The 24,346-nt window shown below is 55.3% G+C and overlaps 1 protein-coding gene across 1 annotated transcript in view; it reads right to left on the bottom strand.

Annotated features, from left to right (window-relative positions):
• HDAC4 (histone deacetylase 4) overlaps positions 1–24,346 on the bottom strand; it is a 278,417-nt gene that overhangs the window by 95,369 nt on the left and 158,702 nt on the right. The window contains 1 exon segment of the mRNA XM_077757417.1: positions 12,818–13,062. Coding sequence (XP_077613543.1) covers positions 12,818–13,062 — 245 coding nt within the window.

Raw genomic sequence — 24,346 nt, 5'->3', positions numbered from 1 at the left:
ATGAATGCTAGACGGCAAGGCGCAGGCCATTTCCATCTGGACGCTGAACTGGGCCGCGGCCTGTGTGTCTCTCCTCAAGATGCTCACGGGGCTTCTCAGCATGCCGCCCACCTCCTGAGGTGCAGAGGGCAGGCCCAGGGACCCTCGCCTGCAGAACCCAAGGTGTGACCGAGAGCAAGATACCCAGGCATCTCCTCTCACCGTGGGGGTGGGGGGTGAGGGCTGGCCTCCAGGACACGCTGCGTGGCTGTGGGTTTTAGTGAGCGTCTGGGGCCGCAGTGCTGTTCCCCACAGGGTTCTCACAAAGGTGGCCATTTCCACCTTTATCTCACTGGGTGTCCTGGTTCAAATCAAAACAGCACGTTCAGTAAGTTCAAACCATTCTTCCCACTTGCCTCGGGGCACAACCAGCAGGGTCAAAAGCACCCATGTGTGGTCTTCAAGCTCCCACCCACAGGGGACACTCAAATGCCACAGCGTCAGCCTTCACAGGACAGTATGCGAGGAAGGTCTGCCTCAGCGACGCCCAGCGCCCTAGAGGCTGTGCACTGAGGCGCAGGGGAGCCGGGGGGGTGGGGCAGTGAGGGCAGGGCCAGCCAGGCCAGGTGGCCTGCACCCCTTCTGCCCTCACCCGTTATGTCTCTGCGGCTGGAACTCTGGGCTCTTCGTCACGGCTCGGACTCAGAAGCTGCCTCATCGTGAGGCCTGCATCCTGTCCCACTGGAGGTGACCTTGGCTCCTTCCCGTCCAGGGCTTCTGCTGGAGACACTTCCCGCGAGGGCTCCGGGCTGTGTAGAGGTCAGCCTGTGCCTGCCCCCGGCTTTGCTGCTGCAGGCCCGCCATCCTGGGCAGGCGAGCGAGCCCGGGAGGGTAACGGAGCGGATCGAAGGCAGCGTGTTGAGGGGCGAGAGCCCCCTGCAGGTCTCCTCTGCACAACACGGGAAGTGGTCTTCTCTGTAACAGGACACAAGCTTCTGCAGCTGCTGCCTCTGGAAATGCACGCAAGATCCGCCTTCTACAAACCCAGGTGGCTACACTCTAGAAGGCACGGTCACAGGTAGTGCCGTATAAACGTGACGGCCTCATGTGCCACCAACGCCCGGCAGCTAAGGAAAAGGAGGGGTGTCGCTGGGAGCCCTCGGAACAGCAGGTCAGGCCAGGCCGTCCACTTGCCCGTAACGACTGCCTGAAGTCAGGGCGGCTGCCTCACAGCGGTTCCTTCCGTAAACATGCTACCCGGGTGCAGACAGGTGCAGGGATGACGCAGGACTCTGGGCGGCAGGCAGCGTGCGCTTTCCCAGGAACCAGGGCGCGCAGCAACCCGGCGCGTCCTCTCCTGGCTCATCAACGGCTGCCTCAGGTGACCTGGGAGGCCCGGCCACTGGGGCAGGTGATGAGGAGAGCAAAGGTCAGGGCGGGGCTGTCAGGGCCGTAAAACCGCGTTTCCTTCCCACCGTACCCCTCTCCCTGCAGGGGAAGACTCCCGCTCTCCGCTGAATGGCTCTTAGAATTGACTCCTACCTGTGCAATCAGCACAGGTCACACCAACAGATCGTAGATCTACACACCAACACACGCACAGTTCAGCCTTGCTAGTGAAAAAGGACACGCAAGCCCAGCATGGGGATAATTCCTATTTTTCACCTGTTAGACCAGAAATACCCTTGGAGACTGGGAAGCGAGAGGCCTCTGCGCTTTTGCAGGGAGCAAAGGCGCCCCCTTCTTTTGAAAAGTTTGTCTTATGTCACTCAGCTTTTATGAAAGACCTCCATTAGTGCCTGGTTTCAAAGAAATCGGAAGAGGACTTTCACCTTCGTGAAACAAGAAGGGAGTGGGTTCTGCAGGGGGCCGGTCCAGGGGCTGCCCCACACCGGGCGGCGGCACGGGCTCTGCGGAGCTCAGCCCGGGAACCGCCCTCCACGTCTCCACATCCGGCCGTCAGGGCTCTGAACTATGTCTGTGAGCATCTGGGCTTGATCTCGACAGATTTTGTGCACCCATTAGCAACATGTGTCCTAAGTATCAGAGAAGCCTAAGAGAGGAGATGTTCTAGATTTGGGCACACTCAAAAAGGATTCTATATAAATTAATGACGACTACTTCTTTGCTTTATGCCGCTTTGACTCATGAAAGTTTTCATAATGTAGGTGGGGACCAGTATAACCCTGGCATGTGCTCAGGGGTGTCGTATGCTGGGGGCCTCCCCACACTTGCCCTTGCCGATACTCATTAGACCTCTAAACACACAAGTTTATATGCTCCCTCTTCATACCCTTCCCAGAGGCATTAAGGCCAAAATGCAAGAGAGAAGCTTCCAGAAGCACGGAACGCCACCAGCAGCTGCCACAAGCTGGCCCTGGGTTCCCTTGAACTCAGATCGCTTGGAAAGGAGAAAAATGGCTCCAGCCTGGATCGAGGGGTCCCCAGCCAACACCTCTTTCAGTCTGTTAACCAGGCACTCCTCAGGGGGAGGGGGGTCCCCCACGGTGCTGATTGCCTGCCCTCCCCTCTGTGCAGTCTGTTAGGGCTTTGGCCCAGTTCCCTGCCCCAGCTCACTCTGTCTTCCCTATTGGAAACACAACAGAACGACTGACGGTTAAATCAGAGGTCAGTTACTTCTGGGTTCATATTTAACGATCAGTTTACCTGCCAAGATCAGTCCCCAAAGGTGCATATTCTCAAAAAAGCCCAAGGACAGACTATGGTTCAGTCTTGTGAGCGCTTGCAGACATCAGCGAATCAAACAGAACTCACCTCATTTTTGCACCTAATCATACAATCAGCATGTGGCACATAACATTCTTACAAATACACGGCGGTCTTGACTTGTATTCATCTGACTGGTTTTTATCCACTCGAATACTTACGTACACATATGTTAAATCAGCTACGTAACTAAGATGACAGTCCGGGTTTGGGGGATCCCCAGTGCCAGTGTGGGGCTGGCCACAGGAAAAGACCATGGCGGCGGTGTTCCACACTTGCGCCCGGGTGCCTGCCATGGAGTGCGTCAGGTGTGCAGATGCAGGGTCTGGAAACGGAGCCATGTGGCAGTGACCTCGCCTGCTGGACAGCAGCCTATTTTAGGCACTTTGCTAGCGGCACACAACTTGAGTACCCAGGCTCTTGAACTCTACTGTTAAACCCACACTGAGAACAGCTGCTGCAGACAAATGCTGTATGATGCTATCATACGAGGTACCAGGGGAGTCCGGTTCACGGAGAAGGGTGGCCCCCGGGCTGGAGGAGGGCACGGGGGGGTCAGGGTTTCATGGGGACAGTAGGCGGGGATGAGGAAGTGCCAGGAATGGGTGGTGCTCATGACTGCACGAGTGTGACTGTGCTAAACACCACTGAGCTGCAGCCCAAAGACAGATAAAATTGTCAATTTTGTGCTCCTGTGTATTTTCCCGAAATAAAAGAGTCAGGTTTAGCAGTTCCTCTAAGAGTTCAACGCAGGGCTACAGGTGACTCGGCAACCCCAACCCCAGGTGCCTACCCCAAAGAGCTGAGCGCAGATACTCAAACAGCAGCCTGTACGTGGACACTCACAGCCGTGCCACGCACAGCCACCGAGAGGTGGAAACAGCCCACCCGTAAATCAGCTGATGGACAGACAAACCACAATGGAATATCATTCAGCCTGAAAAAGGAAGGAAGCTCTGATATAGCTGCTTGGTGGATGAGATCTCAGAGTCTTATGCTTCATGACGAAGCCACGTAGCCCGTGATGACACGTGCGTGGCATATCCAGTGAGCGAACCAGCCACGTAGCCCGTGATGACACGTGCATGGCATATCCACAGTGGGCGAACTCCGACAGACAGAAAGCGGATCAGTGTGCCGGGGCTGCGGCCAGGGGGAGACAGGGAGCGCTTGCTTAAGGGTTTTTCTTTTTGGGGCGATGAAAATATTTTGGAACTAGATTGTGACCATGGCTGCACGATATTGTAAGTGTACAGCACTTTAAAAGGGCCAATGAGATGGGGCATCTGGATGGCTCAGTCGGTTGAGCGTTCGACATCGGCTTAGGTCATGATCTTGTAGTTCGTGGGTTCAAGCCCTGCGTCAGGCTCTGTGCTGACAGCCAGCTCAGAGCCTGGAGCCTGTTTTGGATTCTGGGTCTCCCCCTCTCTCTGACCCTTCCCTGCTCACACTGTCTCTCAGAAATTAAAAAAAAAGGGGGGGCAATGAGATAACTTTTGTGATATGTGAATTTTACTACAATAAAAAAAATGAATAAGGAAAAAACTAAGTATTTGCCATAAAAGAAAAGGAAAAACGTTTGCCACGGGGAAATGTCCTTCTCCCCACTGGCTCTGCCAGGTGAGCATGTGGCCGCTCAGAAGCCCTGGTGTGGTTAATCCAGACTCAGCAGAGAAAGGCCGGGTGACCCAGGGCAGAGCCTCGGTTCTCGAGTGCACGCTCCATCCTGCCTGACCAGCATCAGGAGACCGTCCTGGACCGGCAAAGGCAGTGGAAAACTCCTCTGTAACGGACATGAACCAAATCCTCACTAGCACTAGAAACTATATAATAGCTCAAAAGAGGATTTAATTCAACAAGAAAAAAGTCCCGGTCTCTCCACACAGGATCCAGGAAGACGTCTGTCGTTGGAGTGCCGCCTGCTCGTGGAGCCAGGAAGCGGGGGTGCCTGACTGAACAGCACAGGACAGGCAGTTACAGGGCCCGGGGACGGAGCCCCAGAGCAGTCCTGAAGGAGACTGCGGCATGGGGGAGGGTCCCACCTTCCCTGCTGCCCCTGCAAGCCACATGACCAGGACCCTGGTATGGGCAGGGAGCTGCCGAGAGTAGCTCAAGTCGCTATGTGGTCACGGGAGTTTTAGTCAATGCAGCGCAACAAAAAAGGAAAAGACAACTATTATTTGCAGACAACATAACTGTCTACCTAGAGCACATGAAATAACCAATTATACATTTTTCTAGGGCTGATAAGGAAATTCTATGCACTTAATGAAATCGAGAGCTTTTCTATGCACTGACAGTAAGTAACCAGGCAGAAAATAAAAGGAAGCAACACACTTGTTCTAATAAAACAATATATAAAATACCCCCAATACATATAGAACCTGTAAGCCTTGCATGAGAAAAACAGAACACGGCTTTTCGCCAGGACAGAAGAAACCTGACATCCTCAGACGGTAACACGGGCTCCTGGGTTAGGGATTTAATGTCACGGAGTTACCAGAGGCCTGCTAATTTACTGACTTGCCGCAACTTCAGTCAGTTCTCCAGAACAAGTCTGGGGGGCCGCGTGAGAAAAGGCGCTGGAGTCCAAGTGCAGAACACACGTGTGGACCCCAGGATGGAGGACGGTGCCACGCAAGGCTCCTGGGGAGAGCCGTGCCGAGTCATCGCAGGACAGAAGGGGGGCTGGAGACAGTCGGCCAAACAAATCCACACTTGCTACAGGGGAGAGGCACCAGTCCAATCGCTCAGAAAAACGCTTGGTTCACGAATAAGGAGTAGACAAGTCGAGAGCTATTCGATTACAAACAGAACGGCCAAAAGACAACAGATGGAAACTGAAATAATGCCCTTAATTTATCAAGAATATCCTATACCAAAAAGAAAGAACATGGCAATATAAAAACAGTAAAGAAAATGATAATTAGTAGAAAACAGTAAAAACAGTTAATAAACCCATAGAAATATGGTTCCGATCATCAAGGAAGCAGACAGGACGGGAGACGGATGGAAACATACTGTGAGCAAGTTCAGCCCAGTGCGCCATGCTGCCGGGGGCCTGCTGGAGGGCACGGTCACTGCATGGTGTGGCCTCCCCGTCCATCGGTGGGAGACAGGCTGGCGGGAGCCAGGGTGCCGGCGAGCGCCCAGCACGGGCGGCACGTCTGCGAAAGGCGGTTAAGTGCTCCCTGTCCTGGTTCCCGCCGCTTCACTATTTTGCCAACGGAATAAGCAAGGGGTGTGTGGGTGCGAAAGACCCAGACACACACACACACACACACACACACACACACACACACACACACACACTCAGAACTGGAACAGGTTTGGGAGGAAGAACTCGGTCATGGGTAACGACAAGTAGAGACAGGTACGCACCTCGGGTCGGCAGTAGCATTTCCGTTCTGTCTAGACGGATGCATGACACATGCACAAAGATGCTAAAAGCAGGAGAAACTGGAAATAACCTCTGTGTTCAAGTGGTCTTTTCGGTTCTTTAAATTCATTACGGTTCCTTGTAATACCAACATAAGCCGTTAAAAGTCATGTTTCTGAAGTACGTGCAACGATAAAGAGAGCGTTGACAATACAGTAAATAGAAAACACGTGCCAGAATGGGGGCCCAATCCCGTGAAACCACAGCCACACGCACACAACTTATAGAAGGTGACAGAGACACACTTCAGACGGGGCGGCTTTCCCAGCTCGCAGAGCCGGTATCACATTTTCCGCTTTGTAATCTCCAGCTGATCAGTAATTAACATCAGCGACTTACACAATCCGAGAGAGATTTTTTTTTTTTAAGTGCACACATTCCCTGTGAAAATGGCAGTGTCAGCACGCGAACACAGGCCCCGCTTGTCTCCCGCACACGGGCACAGGGGCCCCGGGGCCAGTCGGCGTCTGCTCTTGGGGTGCAGAGCGTTGTCCATGCGGCAGGCCATACGGGGGGCTATGGGGAGGACTCTGTGAAGGACCCTTAAAGAGGAGGCCAGCTTCTGGGCAAACATGGCATCCACTCCACTCCCCTCTGAAGACCGCTAACAGGGACAGAGGAGGAGATCTTTAAAGGGATGCAAATTCACAAGAACAAGACTGCAGAAAAGGCCGGACAGCAGGTTTGTCGGAGGAATTCTGTACGCTGCAGAGCACACGGGAGAAGGACATGTCCCTGACACGGCAGATGGTGGCTGCCACCGGGGAACCAAGATGGCAGCCCCTCTGGTGGCCCCGGGGCCAGCGTCGATCCCCACTGCCCATTAGTGCTCATGGTGTTTCCGTCAATGAGGCTGAAGACTGATAAGCTCCCGATACAAAAAGGTGTCTTCACAAAACACTGAAAGAAATATGTTTATAAAAATATCACTGCCCAGATGCGTGCCTGAACCCAGAACCACGGCCAAGTGAGTGAAGCCCACAGCCCTGTCTGCTTCTCTTCTCCACGGTGCTCCCGACCCAGTGAGTTCAGCCCCCTGCGATGGGGCAGGGCCTCCTGGAGAAGACTGCAGCACTTCTGGCCCCTATTTGTTGCATACCCCCAACATCCACTCCCTGGGGTAGATTTCCACGTGAATTCTCACTTTGGCCTCAAGACTTGCCCTGCCCAGTGGGCAACAGCATCTTGGACTTCAGCAGAGGCTTGTTTCTAAAACACGCTTGCTTTCCTATGAGCTCCAAACGCTGAAACCAGCAGATAATCCGCTAACGTCCTTCCCAACCGCTGGACCGGAGTGAGGCCATTCAGGTCAGCTAGCCACCAGCCGGCCAGAACTGGTCACAGGGGCGTGAGAACACGCCCACGCCTGCAGGACACCTCAAACACGGCTCAGCGAACCAAGCGGAGGCTGCGCTTGCGCCATATCTGGGTGGTTTGTTATGTGGCAAAAGCTAACTAAGACACTACATGACAGTCTTTGCAAACCTCTGACGTGGCGGCCGTCACCCTCGAGCAGGAAGGGCCTTGTGCCGCTTAGATGATGTAACTGTTGTCCTTCCTGCATAAAATGAGTATTTCAGTCATCAATCCTGACCCGAAGAGGTGCCCAATTCAGGCGGCAGATACCTTCAAACATGAAAATCACGTTCGTGCTTCGTCAGCATGGACAAAGCCATGAGTGGGTTGCCGGCGTCCACGCGCAGGGAGAACTCACACGCTTCTACCCTGTGGGACACGGGAATGAAGCCGACACCGGGAAGAGCCAAGAGCTGAGCCCAAGGGCACACGGTCACTGAGTGGCGAATGTCAGCAGTCCAGCCACAGACACAGGATGGAGACCCGGAATAGTTCTCTAATCAGAGCGTGGCCTGCACACGTGGAGGCGCCCACAGTGGCAGCGTCTGCACGTGCCGAGGGACGGAGGAAAAGAGCGTCGTGTCCTTCCTCCAAGGGGGACATCACCACCTGGGATCTTTAATGGAAAGACAGAGCTGGCCACGGAGACCCAAGGAGCACAGGCCGGATGGACCCAGGGCTTGGGAATCCTAGCGGAAGGCAGGGCTGGGCAGCTCTGCTGGTTACTTTTCAATTTGAGGTCTCAGAAACATGTTATTTCTTTGGTAAAAGTTTTAAAAATTGAAATAACTAACCCCCGAAGCAGCAAATCTGAGTAATGGTCTTTTAATCGTGTACGCAATCCTAGTTGACGAAAAAGCTAACAATCTTCCGGGCGTAAATACTGGCCTCGCCCAAGTTCACTCGCTCCTCTGCCACAGTTATGCCGCTCACCCGGGACCCTCTGCCGGCGAGAGCTCACTGTTCGGGACAGAAAGGGGGACACGGTACCCGAATCGGCCACAACCAGCAAAGAAATCACATCAAGTGCAAAGTGCTACACTGAGGGCTGAAACCTTCGAAAAGACCTCATTTACCCAAAGTTAGCAATTTAAGTTATATTTTAAAAAACTATTCCCTTTTTAATTATAAAATCCTATTCAAATTCACTGCTGCTTTAATGACACTAATTAGATTGTGTGTTGAAGGAATCTATCTGACAAACATCACTGCCAAATGTCACCGACAATATGAAGGCTCATGAAGTGAGTTTAGATCATCCAAATAAAAGCCAACTGATGTAACGATTCAATTACAGAGGTTAAACGGCTTTTATGATCTCCATTTTACAGAAAAAAATGAAACACATGATTAAAATGCAGAGAACACGTAAGCTTGAGATTCTCCCTGTGCTTCGGAGAACCAGGCCCCGAGCCACGTCTGTGGTGGCCACGTCTGTGAGAGCCACGTTTATGGAGGGGCAGGTTTGTGAGAGCCACATCTGTGGGGGGGCTCACACCTGTGATAGCCACGTCTATGTGGGGGGCACATTTGAACTGCCATGTCTGTGGAGGCCACGTCTGTGAGAGCCACGTTTGGGGGTGACACATTTGTAACAGCCACGTCTTTGGGGGGTCACATCTTTGGGGGGAGCACATTGGTGACAGGCATGTCTATAGAGACCACATCTATGAGAGCCACATCTGGGGGGGGCGCGTCTTTGAGATCCATGTCTATGTGGAGGCCGCATCTATGGGGGGGGTCCCACACCTATGACAGCCACGTCTGGGGGAGGTCATGTGAGAGCCATGTCTGTGGGGCTCCTAGCACCTCTCAGAGCATCTGGCCCTGCAGGTAAGGGGAGCTCTCAGGGGCAAAGCTGGCATGGGGAGCAGCCTGATGGCCAGGGATCCCCGCACAGGCTATGTGGTACTGGGTGGGGGTGTGTCCGTGCACAGACCATGTGGCACTGGGGAGGGGGTCCCCGCACAGGCTATGTGGTAGCTGCTCTGGAGCTCACGGGTGCTGACGTGAGGACTCAGGAGGGACACTCCTCCATCTCCAAAGCAGTGACACCAAGTCTTGAAGCCCCAGGTGGGGACAGGGGTCAGGGAGGCCAGACCTACCCACCAGATACCTGACACCCGAGGGGGAGGCCCCAGGCTGGCGGGAAGCCCAGCTTTGCCCTGAGGTGACCGCACCTACGATGGGTCTCAAGAGTCTTCCTGTGCGACGCCATGACCGTCTCATGCACGGGCCTTGTTTATTCTCACTTTCTCTAAAAGCTACAAATCCAGCTGACACATGGTCTTCCTCGGTCCCGCTGGGCACAGAACGCCACGGCCGCGGGTCAGCGTGCAGGCTCTCAGCACGGGGGTGCGGGGTGGACGCGGCCCCCCAGGCCTTCTCAGCCGGGCACCGGATCGGGCCTGCAGGGCAGCAGGAGGGTGGGGGGGGGAGGCGGCGCTGCAAACTGCATCACCAGGTCGGGAGGTGCAGGGGACGCAGGACCTTCGGGGGAACACGGTGCTCTGGCCTTGAAGGGTGAGGGGCAGTGAAGGGCCAGCGGCCTCCAGGTACAAGGGGACCCAGCTGGAAGGACGGGGGAGGCTGGCTAGCGATGCGCCAGATCCCAAAATGAGAGAAAGATTCAGGTGGCCGTGCGCCCAGACCGCCACAGAGCAGGGGGCCTGGGCCGGCGGGGCTGGCGGTGTGTGCCGGGCACTGGATAGCCCAGAGTCTGCTTTTCGGACTCACACAAAGGGGAGGCTGTAGCCTCACGGACACAATGAAGCAGCCTGCTGGGGGCTCCTCTCAGTCACCGAAAAGCCTACAGGAGGAGACCAGAGGGGCTGCAGGTGGTCACCGGGAAGAGCGGCAACTCGTGACCTCCGGTGGGCGAGCGGTCACTTCCCGAGGCCAGCCTCAGACAGACCTGGACACCAGGGGCTCACTGCTGCGCTCAGACCTGGCTGCTGGCCACACAGACCAGCGGCCACCAGCAGGTGCACGAGTCGGGCCAGGAGGGCAGGGTCCCTGCTCCTGGGGGCTCCTGGGGGCTCCTGAAGCGCTCCACCGCATACCCGAGGGCGCCCATCGGCAAGGGGCCATCAGGATGGCCATGGGTGGCCCGGGGCACGGAGCCCACTGACCCCTCTGTGCCACAGGACCCCTGGGCTGTCCGGAATTCTACGTCTGGACGACACGGCCGGGACTCCTCGCAGCTCAGGGAACCGTGGTGGCCTCGACTCATCCGGCGCTGACCCGAGGAGGCCGGCCACCGCAGGGTGACAGCCGCAGACGCGGTGATAGCAAACCTAAACCCACAAAACTGACGCAACGGTGAGAACTCCCAAGACCCACGGCTGCCACGCAGCTTCGCAGCACGGTCCGGACCCATGAGGCCTGAGGACAGAGCCTTCCGGATGTGCCTTTGGCATGGCTCACGCAGGGCTCTGTGGGGCACACCTGGCCCACGACGCAGCCCACTGAGCCACAGGACGCTGCGGGGCAGCTTGGCCCAGGTTCTGCCAGCAGATCTACACACAGCACGATACCACCAGCCCCCGCACACTTACACCTCCCTCATCCTGTCCAGTGACTTTCATGTGAATACTGTGAGCTGTATCCTACGTATACGGGGCGGGGGGCGCACGGCTGAGACCCTGCGATGGAAGAAATTCTTGAAAAAGCTGAGACGGGTTGGGCTGAGCGATGTCTGCCCACGGGGGTCTCCATCGAAAGTGTATTTTGGGAGCATCAGCACAGGGTGGGGGCTCTTAATTCCCCCACAGGTGTGCTGTCCGACATACCAGCCACGGACCACACGTGGCCACGGAGCTCTGGAAATGCAGCCGGTCCGTGTAGAGACGTGCTCCGTGTGTGGAGTCTACAAAGGTGTCCCAAGGTGCAGTATGAACTAAGCTTTCAACATGTTACACGCTGAAATAGTAGCTTAGAAATATGAGTTATTTAAGATGTACTAAGACTGATTTTACCGTCTGGTAGCCAGGCGCCCAACGGTGCCCACGGATCCCTGCCTCCCGGTCCTCCCCCCTCGTCTGGGCTCCTCCCAGGCTGTAGCAGGGCTGGGCGTGACCAGCGGAATAAGATGGGGGGGAGGGGGGTGTCACTTCCCAGACGGCCACAGAAGACTCCGGGCCTTCCACCTTGGACACTGGCATTGTGGCCACTAGGGATGCTCACTGTGGGCGGGGCTCTGCTGGTGGGGAGGCCTGAGTCTCCCATCCACAACCCCATGGGGGAGCCTGGAAGAGGGTCTCACAGCCCTGAGGACGGCCTCACAAGGGACCCTGAGTCACAACCGCCAGCTGGGCTGCCCTCGTCGCTGACCACAGAAACCAAGAGATAAGACACATTTGTTGTTTTAAATGGCTGAGTTTGGGGTGTTTTGTTACACAGAACAGATCAACTGTACAACCGGGGGTGTACGGCAGGAGGGTGGCTACTGGGAAACGTACAACTACCTTCACACTTTTAATCTGCCCCGTCTGCACCTATGGGACAGCGTTTCTCTACATGGTTCTAAAAACAGTGGAGCATACCGTGGCCACGGGTGTCACGAGCAATGTCAGCAATGTCGCACACTCTGCTCCGAGCCACTAACACTTGGCTCTTTCCAGCCTATTTAATTCTAACCCTGGGCTTAGAATGAATATTTACAGAGACTAACTACAAATAACAATAACAACAACAAACAAAGAAATCTGTTAGTTCTTCTGATTAAATTTAAAAGAAAAGAAAATAGTAATATGGCTTTTCCAAATGAAAAGAAAATAGTAATATGGCTAAAGGATCAATGGGAAACTCTGAGAAAAGACAAGTCCCACGAAGGCAATACAAATGATTTACAAGTACACCACCCAGAGGTGATCGCTGTCAACATTCCGGCCTTTCTTCTCACTGGTAGCTTTTCTACTTGGGGACATGTTATATTTTTGGATGAAGTTAAATGACAAGCACGTTCCTTAAGTATGCTCCTGCGCCTTGCGTGACCTTCCCATGGTGCGCTGCACCCGCCTCAATTTACCCAACGGGTGTGCCGTTGCCGGGCGGGCGGGCCCCTGGCTGGTCGGTGTCAGCACAGGGACATCCCGTGTGTCATCATGGTGTCACAGCTGGTGGGCAGGGGCACCTCGGCAGCGGCACTCGGGCACTGCCAGGAACCTGGCGCCGGGGAGGCCCCCGCAGGGACGCAGCGGCCCCACCCCACTTCTGGGGAACCTGCAAGGTCCTTGGCGTGGGGACCCCACTTGCGAAGAACCTGGCGTTAGGAAAGCCCCTGCATGTGCGCAGGGCCCCCGCCGCCCCACTTACTTTGATGTGCTCGTGCAGCTGGGCCTCGTGCTGCCGGGAGAGCTGCTCGTGCTGCCTCTGGAACTCGGCAATGAGGATCTGCCTCTGGAGCTGCTGCTTCTGCTTGAGGGCCAGCAGCTCCTGCTGCAGCTGCTGCTCCCGGAGGGTGGGCTCCGCCACGGGCAGCGCGAACTGGTGGTCCAGGCGGAGGTCCATGGGCACCGCCGGGGGCGCGACCTGCAAAGGCAGCGCGGAGGCCACATCCACTGCGGGAGAGAGCACAGCACAGAAGCGCCCGTCACTTGCAGCGGCACGGCGACCCCGGGCCCCTCCCCGCCCCCTGCCCGATGCCGCGGGGCAGCCCCCAAGGGGGACCCCTGAGCTAAGGCACGCTGGGCCTCTCTGGCCTGACTGGCTCAAAATGCAGGGCTCGGGAGGCCTCTGGGGTGCTGCATTCCTCAAGTGCAGGGACGGCAGGAGTGAGTGGGAGGTCAGGCCGGGATACACCCCTGCGCGCGCGCACGCCCCGCCCCGCCCCCCGTGAGCAGAGGCCCCCCGACGTCATCTCCGAACGTCCACAGGGAGACAGAAAGAAACTGGCTCTAAGGACTGCTAAACACGAGTCCGCACAGAGGCAAGCTGGCCTGCGCTTTTCTTCTTTCTCGCGGGGCTCCTGAGGACTTCGCGGAGCAGGGAACAGCACAGAACAGCGTGTGCCGCTGGAGTGGTCCAGACCGACGCCGGCAGCCGGCGTGTTTCCATGGAGAGCGAGCACCCTCTCAGAAAACATGTTTACCGACCGCGGCCAATAGCCGCCTGCCGCCCGGGCACGTTCGTCGGGGCTCTGTGCCGCTTGCTCCACAAAGAAGCGGAGTTTCCCCCTTGTACTAACGGACTGCCAAAAACAAGCTCAGGTGGTTTTGATTAGAAACAGAAGCTAAATCAATCTTGATGCCTACAAATCAATACCAAATTACAGAGTGGAGAGGCACGCACGAAGTTTTAAACTCTGGCCATCACACGGTAACCCGACATGGGTCCATACACCTATAGCAGGTTCGTGTCTTCAAGTGACACACCAGAGCCAGGGGCCCCGGGGCAGGCGGCTGGTGCCTCACCCTCCAGGGGGCCCAACACTCCGGCGGGAATTCAAATCCAACAGAGGTGGGCCAGCCCCGCTCCTTACGGTCAGGGCCACCTCTGGCCACACCCTCTGTAGGTCGGGCCACGTGATGTACCGGACCTCGTTCGAGCATCTCCTGACTGGCCCACCCACGTGCCCTGGGACCCGATGCCCAGACCACAGGGCCCACCAGTCCCAGCCACCAGCTGGTTCCATGGGGAGTCAGTCCCTGCAGCCTCACACGCCTGGAGTTTCTGGTAAATTGCCTCTTTCATGGAACTGCTCCTCCGGACGGAGCGCTGCTGTGGTCACGGCACAGGCATAGGTGCTCCCCTGCCGTTCCGATGAGCCAAGGCCCCGTGCCAGTCACCTGGCCTGAGCCCCAGTGTCCTGGGCAAGCACGGGGCCATGTAGCCTGCAGGGCACAGCTCACACGGCGGAGTCCGGGATGCTGTCCCAGGCAGGGCGTGGGCCCTCCGGCTGCTCCGTGGCCTGGAGCCCTCTGAGGCCCATGGGGCTGGGCTGCCAGGGGGGACCCCGGGGGCCTGGACCAGCTTGACCTTAAGGAGTCCTCACCCTGGACCACAGGGAACAGAGGGAAGAGACAGAGCTGCCCAGAGGGTGGTGGGAAAATACTCAGTATTTGGCCCTCTTAAGAAAGGATCCAATTGTCCTGTCCTCTGGGCCCCAACGAGGCCGCAATAAAACGCCAGCGGACCCCTTCTCTTCCGTTTCCCCCAGTCGGTGATATGCAACCCCAGCCATTTAAACATATGTAACCATTTATTTCTAATGGGGTTTCAGGCTTGATATGTTAAGAGGGTTTTATTTGCTATTTGCGTGAGAAAAATCTAGACGAATAAACTTTTTCACGAACAGGAGGGGCCAGGGAGCAGTGTTCTCCTACCCACCCCCATCGCACTGAGCTGGGAAAGACTAGATTTTATCAACTGCCTTTCTTGATCATTTTTATTATGGAATAGAGAAAAATGGGAAAATCATAGAAACAGCAGCAGTTTTAGGAAACCTCCATGTTTTCCTCATTCGCTTCAGACTTTGTTTTAAGGAATAAACACGAGGGCGGGAGGCCAGCTCTGAGAGCAAACGTGGAGGAAAGAGCATGACTGGGCTCCTTACGGGACTTGCCACATGCTCTTCTCTCTCCAGGGAGCGTGCAATCCTTCGCTCCCGAGGGTGAAAACATCATCGCTGCGCACGGCTACCAGGTTTCACCCTTGTGCAGCCACGGAGGCAGCGAGGAGCCCGTTCTCGCGGGACAGGCCTCCCCGGGCGAGCCGGCCTTTGCTTTCTAAGGATGAACCTGACTGTCGCGCTGGGTTACACACGCCCACACGGGCATGGACGCGAGCCCGTAACCCTTGCAGCGAGAAGGCTGGACTCCACCTTTGCAGGCGAGAACACCCCCGGGCTGCCTGGTGAAGCTGCAGTATAAAGGGGTTCAGGGACCCATCAGAAATGTCTGGCAGTTAATCCCTGTAGATACTGACCACAGAGCAACTTTTTAGCAACTTCAAATACATGACAGGCTGAACTTTTCTACGGACACATTCATTTACTGGGGAGAAGTTGGGGCCTCCTGCTCCGTGATCGGTGTGGGGACACCCCCAGGCCAGCCTGTAGCAGGGCCGGGGGAGGGTCCACACAGGTGCACAGCGTGAGCAAGGGCCCAGAGGTCAGGGCCCAAGTGGGGGGGGGTGAGGGGAGACAGGTTGAGGAAAAGCTCAACCCCCACTCAGAGGGCAGAGTCTGCACCTGCAAATCCTGGAGTGTTGGTACGGGACCAGAGGCGGAGACAGTGCCGGCGAGGAAGGTTGGGCAGCGGGGTGCTGGCCGCGGGGAAGCCCGGGGTGGGATGGGAGGGCATCGCAGGGGAAGCAGCGTCCAGGTGGGGGCACGGGCAGGAGCAGGCTGCTTGGATGGTGCCTTCTCAGCCACGGGCGACGCGGGCTGTGCACCCCCCTCCCCACGCAAGCTGGCGTCCACTTCGTTTCCTCAAACCCCTCCCAGATCCTTCTGGGTCTGGAAGCATAGGGAATCTTCTAAGGGAACTCTGTCTGGCAGCCCCTGCTCGTCCTCCCACAGGCACCAAAGGCTGATGTCAGAGGATGCTCGGGGGTAAGGGGCCCGCAGACAGCGGCGAGGGCCCATGGGCAGGGCGGGGTGGGTGAGAGCCGGGGCACACGCCGATGTCAGCGGGAAGGCGTGCTGTTCTCACCACCACATCTCTTCTGTATTTACCACTTCTTAGGAAGGGCGGTCCTGCTGCCTCAGTTTACCATTCTGAGGTATCACACGAGACTCTGTCCTGCTAATGAGAGCTAAAAGCGGAGAAGCAGAATGGAAAGCTACTCATTACCTGCGCCAGCTGCCCTGTAAGCAGCCCCTGCCACTTCCTCTCGGGGGGGAAGCATCAGCGAGTCTGCAGGTAGACACGACGGCAAACGTGGGAACGGACGTGGGACAAGGAAACTCTGGTGAGGCCTCCCGAGAAATGCCGCCTCCATCCCTCCTGCGCGGGCAGTCAGGGGGCCCAGCAGGTGGCAGATGTGGAGGGCGCGGAGCCGCCCCAGGCCAGCCCTGCACACTGGCCGGGGGGGTGGGGGGGGCGGTCACGACCACTGCCCCCTACGTTCCAGCTGCTGGCGGGTGCGTCAAACATGACTCGTACTATTTCTGTATCAAAAACCATTTGAAAGGCCGGCGTTCTCAACAGACGCTGCCAGAGCTTCTGACCCAGAGCGCCCTGAAGAAAACAACACAACCTTCTCTACTTAAAGAATGCAGCATCAAAACAAAAAGGCCTGTATTCTCATGAATATTTTACGTGCAGTAGAAAATTGCTTTCATAGGTTGTGCCTTGAGAAACACATTAATGCAATCGGACTCATGACGTTAGTACAAGCACAAAGACCATATTCAGCATTTTGATAAGAAACGGCAAGGCCTGTGCTGTGTGGATTACAAGTTCATAATCAGAAACTGAAAAAAAAATCTGCTAGTCTCTATTTTTTAAAATAAATGATCATAAAAAAGGACACTGTAATTTTCCATTACGTGGGTCAGATCCTCTCTGCTTCACGCCGTCATACAGATATGAAATAAAGACAAGCACTATTCTCTAGAAAACACGGCCAAAGTTTAGGATCTGTTCAAGAAAAGAATGACTCATTCAGATGCAGGGAAAAATAATAGATATTTCAAGCATGTAACTATGATTTCCTCTTACTCTGACATTTTGTCTGTGTCTGGCGGGGGGAGGGGGAGGGAGGGAGAGGATGTATTGGAAATGCATAACTTATTTAAAGTGTTTTCATCTTTACTGTGAAACACCTCGCACATGCTGAAGAACACGCAGTTAGGCCACAGCAAGAGTGATGGATGAAGGCCCGGGAAGAATCAGAGAATCGCCCCAGACTGTGTGCCTGCCCCGAACCCCCAACAACATTCTGGCTTTGTCAAGTACCTCCTGCTTTTCTTTATGGGGATGCCATCCACGCATGTGTTCCCAGACAAACACATTATTTTGCTGAGCGCAGTGAGCACAAGAGGGTGATAGACTCCCAGGAAGAGATAAGTCTCGAGTCCCTTCTGCCTCCGGCTTCCAGGACAGCTGGCAAGAAGGTCTGTCTGAGGCGAAGTGACGAGTGAGCCCCTGGGACCCAAGGGCCACCCCACCGCGCCCTCTGGCGGGGCAGATGCGGCATTCCTGCCCCCACGTCGGCTGCGGCCAGCCTCCACCCTCAGCTACGAGCCACCACAAAGGCCCCGTGCGGAAGAGCGTGTGCTCGCGTGAGCGAGGGGGCGGGACGGCGACCTGGCCCAGATAGGTCGGCGACAGAGGAGAGTCGGGGTCAGGCTCAGCGGCTTAGGCTCCCCGGGCACAGACTGCTGCCCCAGAAGCCCGAGAGCTCCTGGCCAGGCTCCCCTGAGCAGCTGCCATCACGGGTCAGACCCCCACACCCCCATCCCCGGGGCACTCTTCTCCGTCCCCTCCTCTAGTCCTGCGAGATCTCAGGCTCCAACAGTGTCTTCAAGGGCAGGCCTGGGGAGGCAGGTTCTGCTCGTGTTTATTTCCCCTCCATGTACTGTCACTTCTGCTACTTCCACTGCACATGGAATTCTAGCTTGAAACCCACTTCCTTCGGGACCCTAAAAGCGCCACTCTGAGGTCCTCTTGTTCCCAACATTGTTACTGAAAACTGTGAAGCCACCCTGTTTCCAGATCCTTCAATGTGACGAGACTTTTCTCCATGGAGGTTTGTCAGGTCCTGTCCTCGTCACCAGGGTTCTGAAATTTCACGGTGACGCGGCTTGGCTCTCCTCTGGCCAGGATGGGACACTCAGCTGGCCCTTGAATTACGTGCTGAGAAGTTCCCTTGTGCACTCTCTGCTTCTGACACTTCCCGTGTTCGGTGAACCTCCTCGAACAATCCTCTGCTCTTCTCTTCTGCTTTCTCCTATCTTGCTCTTCTTGTGCTCAACCTTATGAGGCTTTTCTTTAAACGTGTATTCTAGCCTTTTCATTGGGTTTCGCATAATTTCTTCTATTAGGTCTTCAACTGATGACGCACAGGCCACATTCAGAGAAGGACGGCCCCTTAAAACCATCGTGTTCTCACATGGCGGATGAGGCACCCGCTCTGGTCTCGGAGGATGGCGGTGATGACCCGCGCGGCCTCTGTCCTCCACGTCTGTCAGTTTTGCCGTCACTGTCCCGGCCACTGGGCTCCTCCGAGTACGAGTGAAGGCAGGGACCCCCTCTGGAAGCTGCTGGCAGAGTGGGGCTCCCACCCGTGAGACTTTCCGCGTGGGGTGGCCTCACTTCCCCAGGAGGAGCCTTCCCACCGGGGCGTGGTACTGAGTGAGGGCCTCTGTGCTCGGCGCCTCGGTCGGTTATGGCCCTGCTCTCGTGACGGGCCCCCCCCATACATCCTCCAGGAGGAAAAGTCCTCCAGCCGGCCACCCCCCCGGGGGGCTCGCTGTGAGCACGGCGGGGAGGAAGTCCAGTGGTCCAGCGCGTCTGCCTCGCTGCCCCTCCCAGCCCCGTCCCGGGTGGGGGCCGCTGCCCCAGGAGGCGGGTGTGTGGTGCGTCTGTGGGGGGTGGGGGAGCGGCGAGGGTCTGCGAGAAGGGCCTTGACTGACGCACCTGCTTTCCAGCCCCCATCCCAGGCCACTACCAACGCTCCCTCTTCTGCCCGCCTGCGCCTGGGGCCTACGAACTTCTTCTGCAGTACAGCTGAAAAAGTTTTTATGGAGAATCTCAGAAGCACACAGAGGCGGAGGGGACAGTACACTCAAGCCCCATGGGTCCCTCCCTCAGTTCCAACAACTGCCAACGAACGGCCCCCCTCGTGTCTTCTGCAAGGCCCCCACCTCCCTCTGCTCTGGTGACGCTGGGGGAGACCAGCTGTCAAGGCGTTTTGTCTACAGCACTTCGGAAAGTGTCTCTGAATTAACTCTTAAAAAACACAATCAAATACCACTAATGTCCCCAAATAATGTAACAACTCTTCCGTGATACTATCAAGTATCACACACAAAGCAATCCCATTTTTGAGGAGTGTTTCATACATGCCTTTTAAACTTTATTCAAACCAAGACCCACATAAGGTCCTTATATTGTATTGGCTGATACCTGCCTTAGATTCCTTTTACTGTAAAGACTTCCCCTACCCCCCACCCCGGCACCCCCTCCGACTTAGGGGCTCCAGACGCTGGTCACCTGTCCTCCGGAGTGTGCCCTGCTCCGGACGTGGTGGGCGGCGCTTGGGCTGCAGGTGAACGTGGTGCCCCGTGAACTCTGGAGCCCGAGTCCCAGAAAGACCCCGTCCCACGGGAGTTCCTTGAGCGCCTGCGTGTCCCTGGCTCATCTGCCCTGATGGTGGCCGCGGGGAGGCGGTCAGGCTGCAAGGCGCGCTTGCCCAGGGCCACCCTTGCGTCTTGCTTCGCTACCTTATTTCAGTAATGAGAAAGGACCCCGACCCAACTATCTTCTTACTCTGACAAACAGTTTCTAGAAGGAAAGCAGGGCAAGTGCCCGATTCTCTTCCTTTACTTGCCAATTTTTGAAAATAAAGAGTTTGTCCCCAGCGTCCTCTGTATGTGAGCGACGGGGCAGGTTTGGTTTTCAAGATCAGGTAAACAGAGCGCAAAACACTCACACACACAGGCATGCACGCACACTCACACACACACTCGCGGAGCTGGGTGCCGTCTGGTGGGATGTGCACGCTGCATCTATAATGTGTTGCCAAAAATAATGACACTTAAATCTGACCAGACCCCTCGGCCTAAGTCCCAGTTTACAGGAAGCCCGGCCAACAGATGGCCAAGATGGGAGGCGGGTGAAATCAAGCAAAATTTAAACTCAGGGAAACTCCCCAGGACCCGCAACTGAGCATCTTCAAAGATGAACTTCAAGGGTCAAAACAGAAACAAAACGGACGGGGCGGCGGGGGGAGGTTCGGATGAGCAGGCGTTCTGAGACACCGACCCGTGTGCCAGTGTCACCTGGACCCGGACGCCAACCACAAGCTGCGTGTGTGCGTGTGTGACCACCGGGGACAGGTGAGCACAGGGGGACAGTGAGGAGACGGGACACCCGTGACTCTGTCTGGAGACGAGCGCAGCAGTGTCCCGAGCTGCGAAAAAGGGTCCCCAGGCTGGCACAGCTGCAGATGGGGCGGTCCCCTGAGCGGGATTCAACTCAAAATGACCATGAGCACAGAGGTGGAGAGTAAGGATGCAGGTAACACACAGCTGGGCGGGACCGGGCACCGCGCAGGTCGGCTAATGGGGACTCCTTCTAGTATTTTCTGCGCTTTGGAACGGATCTAAAGCTTTCTGTGATACAAAGTTAACTTTTTAAAATTATATTTCCTAAACATGGGTCAAAGAAGAAACCAAAACAACCATTTAAAAAGAATTAGGATGGAAAGGTAGAGGAAAAAGCGCAAGTCGCAAACCTGCGCTCCTCGTCCTCAGAGGAAAACCCGCAGCCTTAAATGCTCACGTTCGACGACGGGAAGCAGGCAGACTAATGAGCTGGACGTGTTCTGAGAAGAAACACAAGACCTGAACAGGCGCCAGGACAACAGGAGGAGGCAGGAAGAAATGGGAAACTGTCGTTACAGACGTTCACGCATCCCGACACAAAGAATGGGTTCTTTAGAAAGACGCGTAAAACACAGAGATCGGGTAAGAGTGGTTTAGGAGGGGGAAAGGCGCAACCTGAAGCGGAGACAGGAAAGGTGACCAGACTGTAGGTACGGCGGAGACCGAAAATACAAGGAACGGTAATGAACACCTTCAGGCCGATCCATTTTAAAACCTACACGAAACAGGGGCGCCTGGGGGCTCAGTCGGTTGAGCGTTTGACTTCGGCTCAGGTCATGATCTCACGGCTTGCGGGTTCGAGCCCCGCTTCGGGCTCTGTGCTGACAGCTCAGAGCCTGGAGCTGCTTCAGATTCTGTGTGTCCCTCTCTCTCTGCCCCTACCCGGCTCGCGCTGTCTCTCTGTCTCTCAAAAATAAACAAACGTTAAAAAAAGTTTTGTTTTTTTTTTTTAAATAAAACCTACACAAAACACACTTTGCGGGGCACCTGGCGGGCTCAGTCGGCGGAGTGTCGGACTCCTGATTTCAGCTCAGGTCATGATCCCAGGGTCACGAGGCTGCACCCCACGCGTTGGACTCCATGCTGACAGTGCGGAGCCTGCTTGGGAGTCTCTCTCCCCTTCTCTCTGCCCCTCCCCTGCCTGTGAGCTCGCTCTCTGTCTCTCTGTCTCTCTCTCTCTCCCCTCTCTAGTAAATAAATATTTTTTAAAGATTAAAAAAAAGGACAAATTTCTAGAAAAAAAGTAAATTCCCCAAATTGACAAAAAATAGAAAACAGAGTAACCCTATCATAACAAACTCAAATGAATCAACACTTTAAAATCTTTCCATAAGGACCATGGTAGAGACAGTATTCCTAACCTTTCGACTGGGTGATCATTCAGTTTTAAAGAAAACTTCAAAGGGAACAGAAAAACAAAGAGTACTGCTGAGCTCCTTCCATGAGGCCAGTATAAAACCTCATTAAAGAAACAAAGACGGCATAAAAGAGAAAAATTATAGTCTTTGTCATGAGTAAGGCCACAAAAATCCCAGATAAATTATTAGCAAACCTAATCTAGCAGTCTCTAAAAAGATAATTGGCCAAAATAAGTGGCATTTTAAGTTGAGAAATGCCACATCTATACAGAACATCGATAAATATAATTCACTACGCTAATAACGATTATCTTAATAACGAAAATATGCATATTATAAAATCCAACAACTAATCACGTTATAAAGCTCTTAACAAACTAGGAATAAAAGAGCATTTCTTTAAATATGAAAAAAGGGATCTATAAAAAAATAAATAAATAACCACACAGCAAATACTGGTTTTAACGATGAGCCTTGAACAAGACAAGATTCTGGCCAACACCACCCCAGAGAAGCGGACAGAATGGTAACAGGAACAGACAGGGAAGAGGCACATCCGTAGGATTTAGACCCTGGGGACTGCCCGGGCACAGCCCCCTCAGCCACCGGAAGCGAGGAACAGAGCAGCCAGGAGCGGGGCCAGGAGGTTCACTGCAACAAGACGCTCGGTAAGGTCAACATGACAGAGTCAACACGTTTCAATACGATACAAGTAAGAAGCCCTCATCTTGAAAGGAAAACAAAGCACCAAAAATGTCATGGATAAAAATTATAAAAGACTATTAAGAAATATTTTAAACAACTGAAATAAGTGGGGAGATGGGCCAAATTGGGGAGAAGCAGCCTGACGGCCGTGAAAATTCCCACTGTCTCCAGGCTGGTCGGGAGGGGACAGCACAGGGACCCCAGACCCCAGGGAAGGATAAACCCGAGTCACCAAGGTGCTCCTGAAGAAGGTGGCCGTGAGTCCTCGGCCAGGGAACGCCAGGGAAGACAGAGCGCTGAGCTCGGACGCCAGGAGACGGAACTCACCCCTGTTCGCACCACAGGCCAAAATTAAGTCCACGGGAATTAAGACTCAACTGAGAAAGGCAAAACTTTAGAAAAATTCAAGACGCAAGAAGTGCTTACCGCAAGACAAAACGGATCAGTTTGGCTACATTAAGAATTTCTGATCCTCAGACGCAATTCAAAAGCAGAAGACTGTCAGGGCGCCTGCGGGGCTCAGTCGGTTAAGCATCCAACTTGGGCTCAGGTCATGATCTCACGGTTTGTGGGTTCGAGCCCTGCATCGGGCTCTGTGCTGACAGCTCGGAGCCTGGAGCTGCTTCCGATTCTGTGTCTCCCTCTCTCTCTGACCCTCCCCCCTCCAAAATTCAATAAACATTTTTTAAAAAGTAGAAGATGGAGCCCTTGGAGAGGGCGGTGGGCACTACTGGCTGACGAAGGACCTGTATCTGTAACGTGTAAGTGACTCCGATTAGTCTGTATGAAAAAGACCAACAGAAAATGGCAAAAAAANCTGTATAAAAAAAACCAACAGAAAATGGCAAAAAAAAAAAAAAAAAGGCTTTTCACAGAAGGGCTCCTAAAGGCAGAGGAAACTTGGCTGAAAGGCGACACCACTGGAGTGACCCAGGAAGTGGGAGACACAGGGAGCTCCGGGCTGACGGCCATTGTGCCCTGCAAGCTTCGAGCAGAGCCATGGGCGGGGGTGGGGTGCACAAGGATGGGCCTTCCGGAAAATCGTCAGCTTTCCCTTATACAGCTCGATCCTGATTCCAGGCCGCAGCCTCTCCGAGTGTGTCCACACCTGGACGGTTCCTGTGCGTGTGCACACGACTTGCAGGAGGCTCGCCATCCGACGTCGCGGAGCTGACTGAACCAGTCCGTGTGGCCACCACCAGATCGGCCGGGGACACCGCGAGTGTGTCACTGCACTCGGTGGGGACACGGACGCCCTACGTGAATCTGCGACACGACTCGGGGCAGGACGGAAGCCAGCCGGCCCCGCCCGCGTGGGGGACGCCGCTGTGAAGGTGCGCCGTCCAAGGAAGCATCGTGGCAGAGCCAGCGTTTCAAAGCAAGCAAGTCGGCGGCAAACACGAAGTGAGAACAGCGCTTCCTGGGCGCGCGGCGGGCTACAGACCCTTGTCCAGCCCTGGACCGTGAGCTGCGGGGCCGGGGACCCCGGCGGAGGTGGGCCAGGCGGACGCCAGCCCGGGAAACTGCGCTGCTCCACGCTGCACCAGCCAGGCCTTGAGGTGGGGGGTGGGGGTGGGGGGTGTACAAGGTCTTCTGAGTCAGAGGATGGAACGACATTTCGAAATTCCACCTTCCGGACCCAAGAATAGAGCACGTACATCATGCGACAGGGACGTCTGCGCAGGGCCTCTGTGGGAGGCTGGTCAGGGGGCAGGAGGCGGGGCGGGG

This window comes from Crocuta crocuta, unplaced genomic scaffold, assembly GCF_008692635.1.
Source record: "Crocuta crocuta isolate KB4526 unplaced genomic scaffold, BGI_CrCroc_1.0 scaffold290, whole genome shotgun sequence".
NCBI lineage: Eukaryota > Metazoa > Chordata > Mammalia > Carnivora > Hyaenidae > Crocuta > Crocuta crocuta.
Note: the sequence above shows the minus strand (reverse complement) of the source record. Positions and strands in the feature narration are given on the sequence as shown.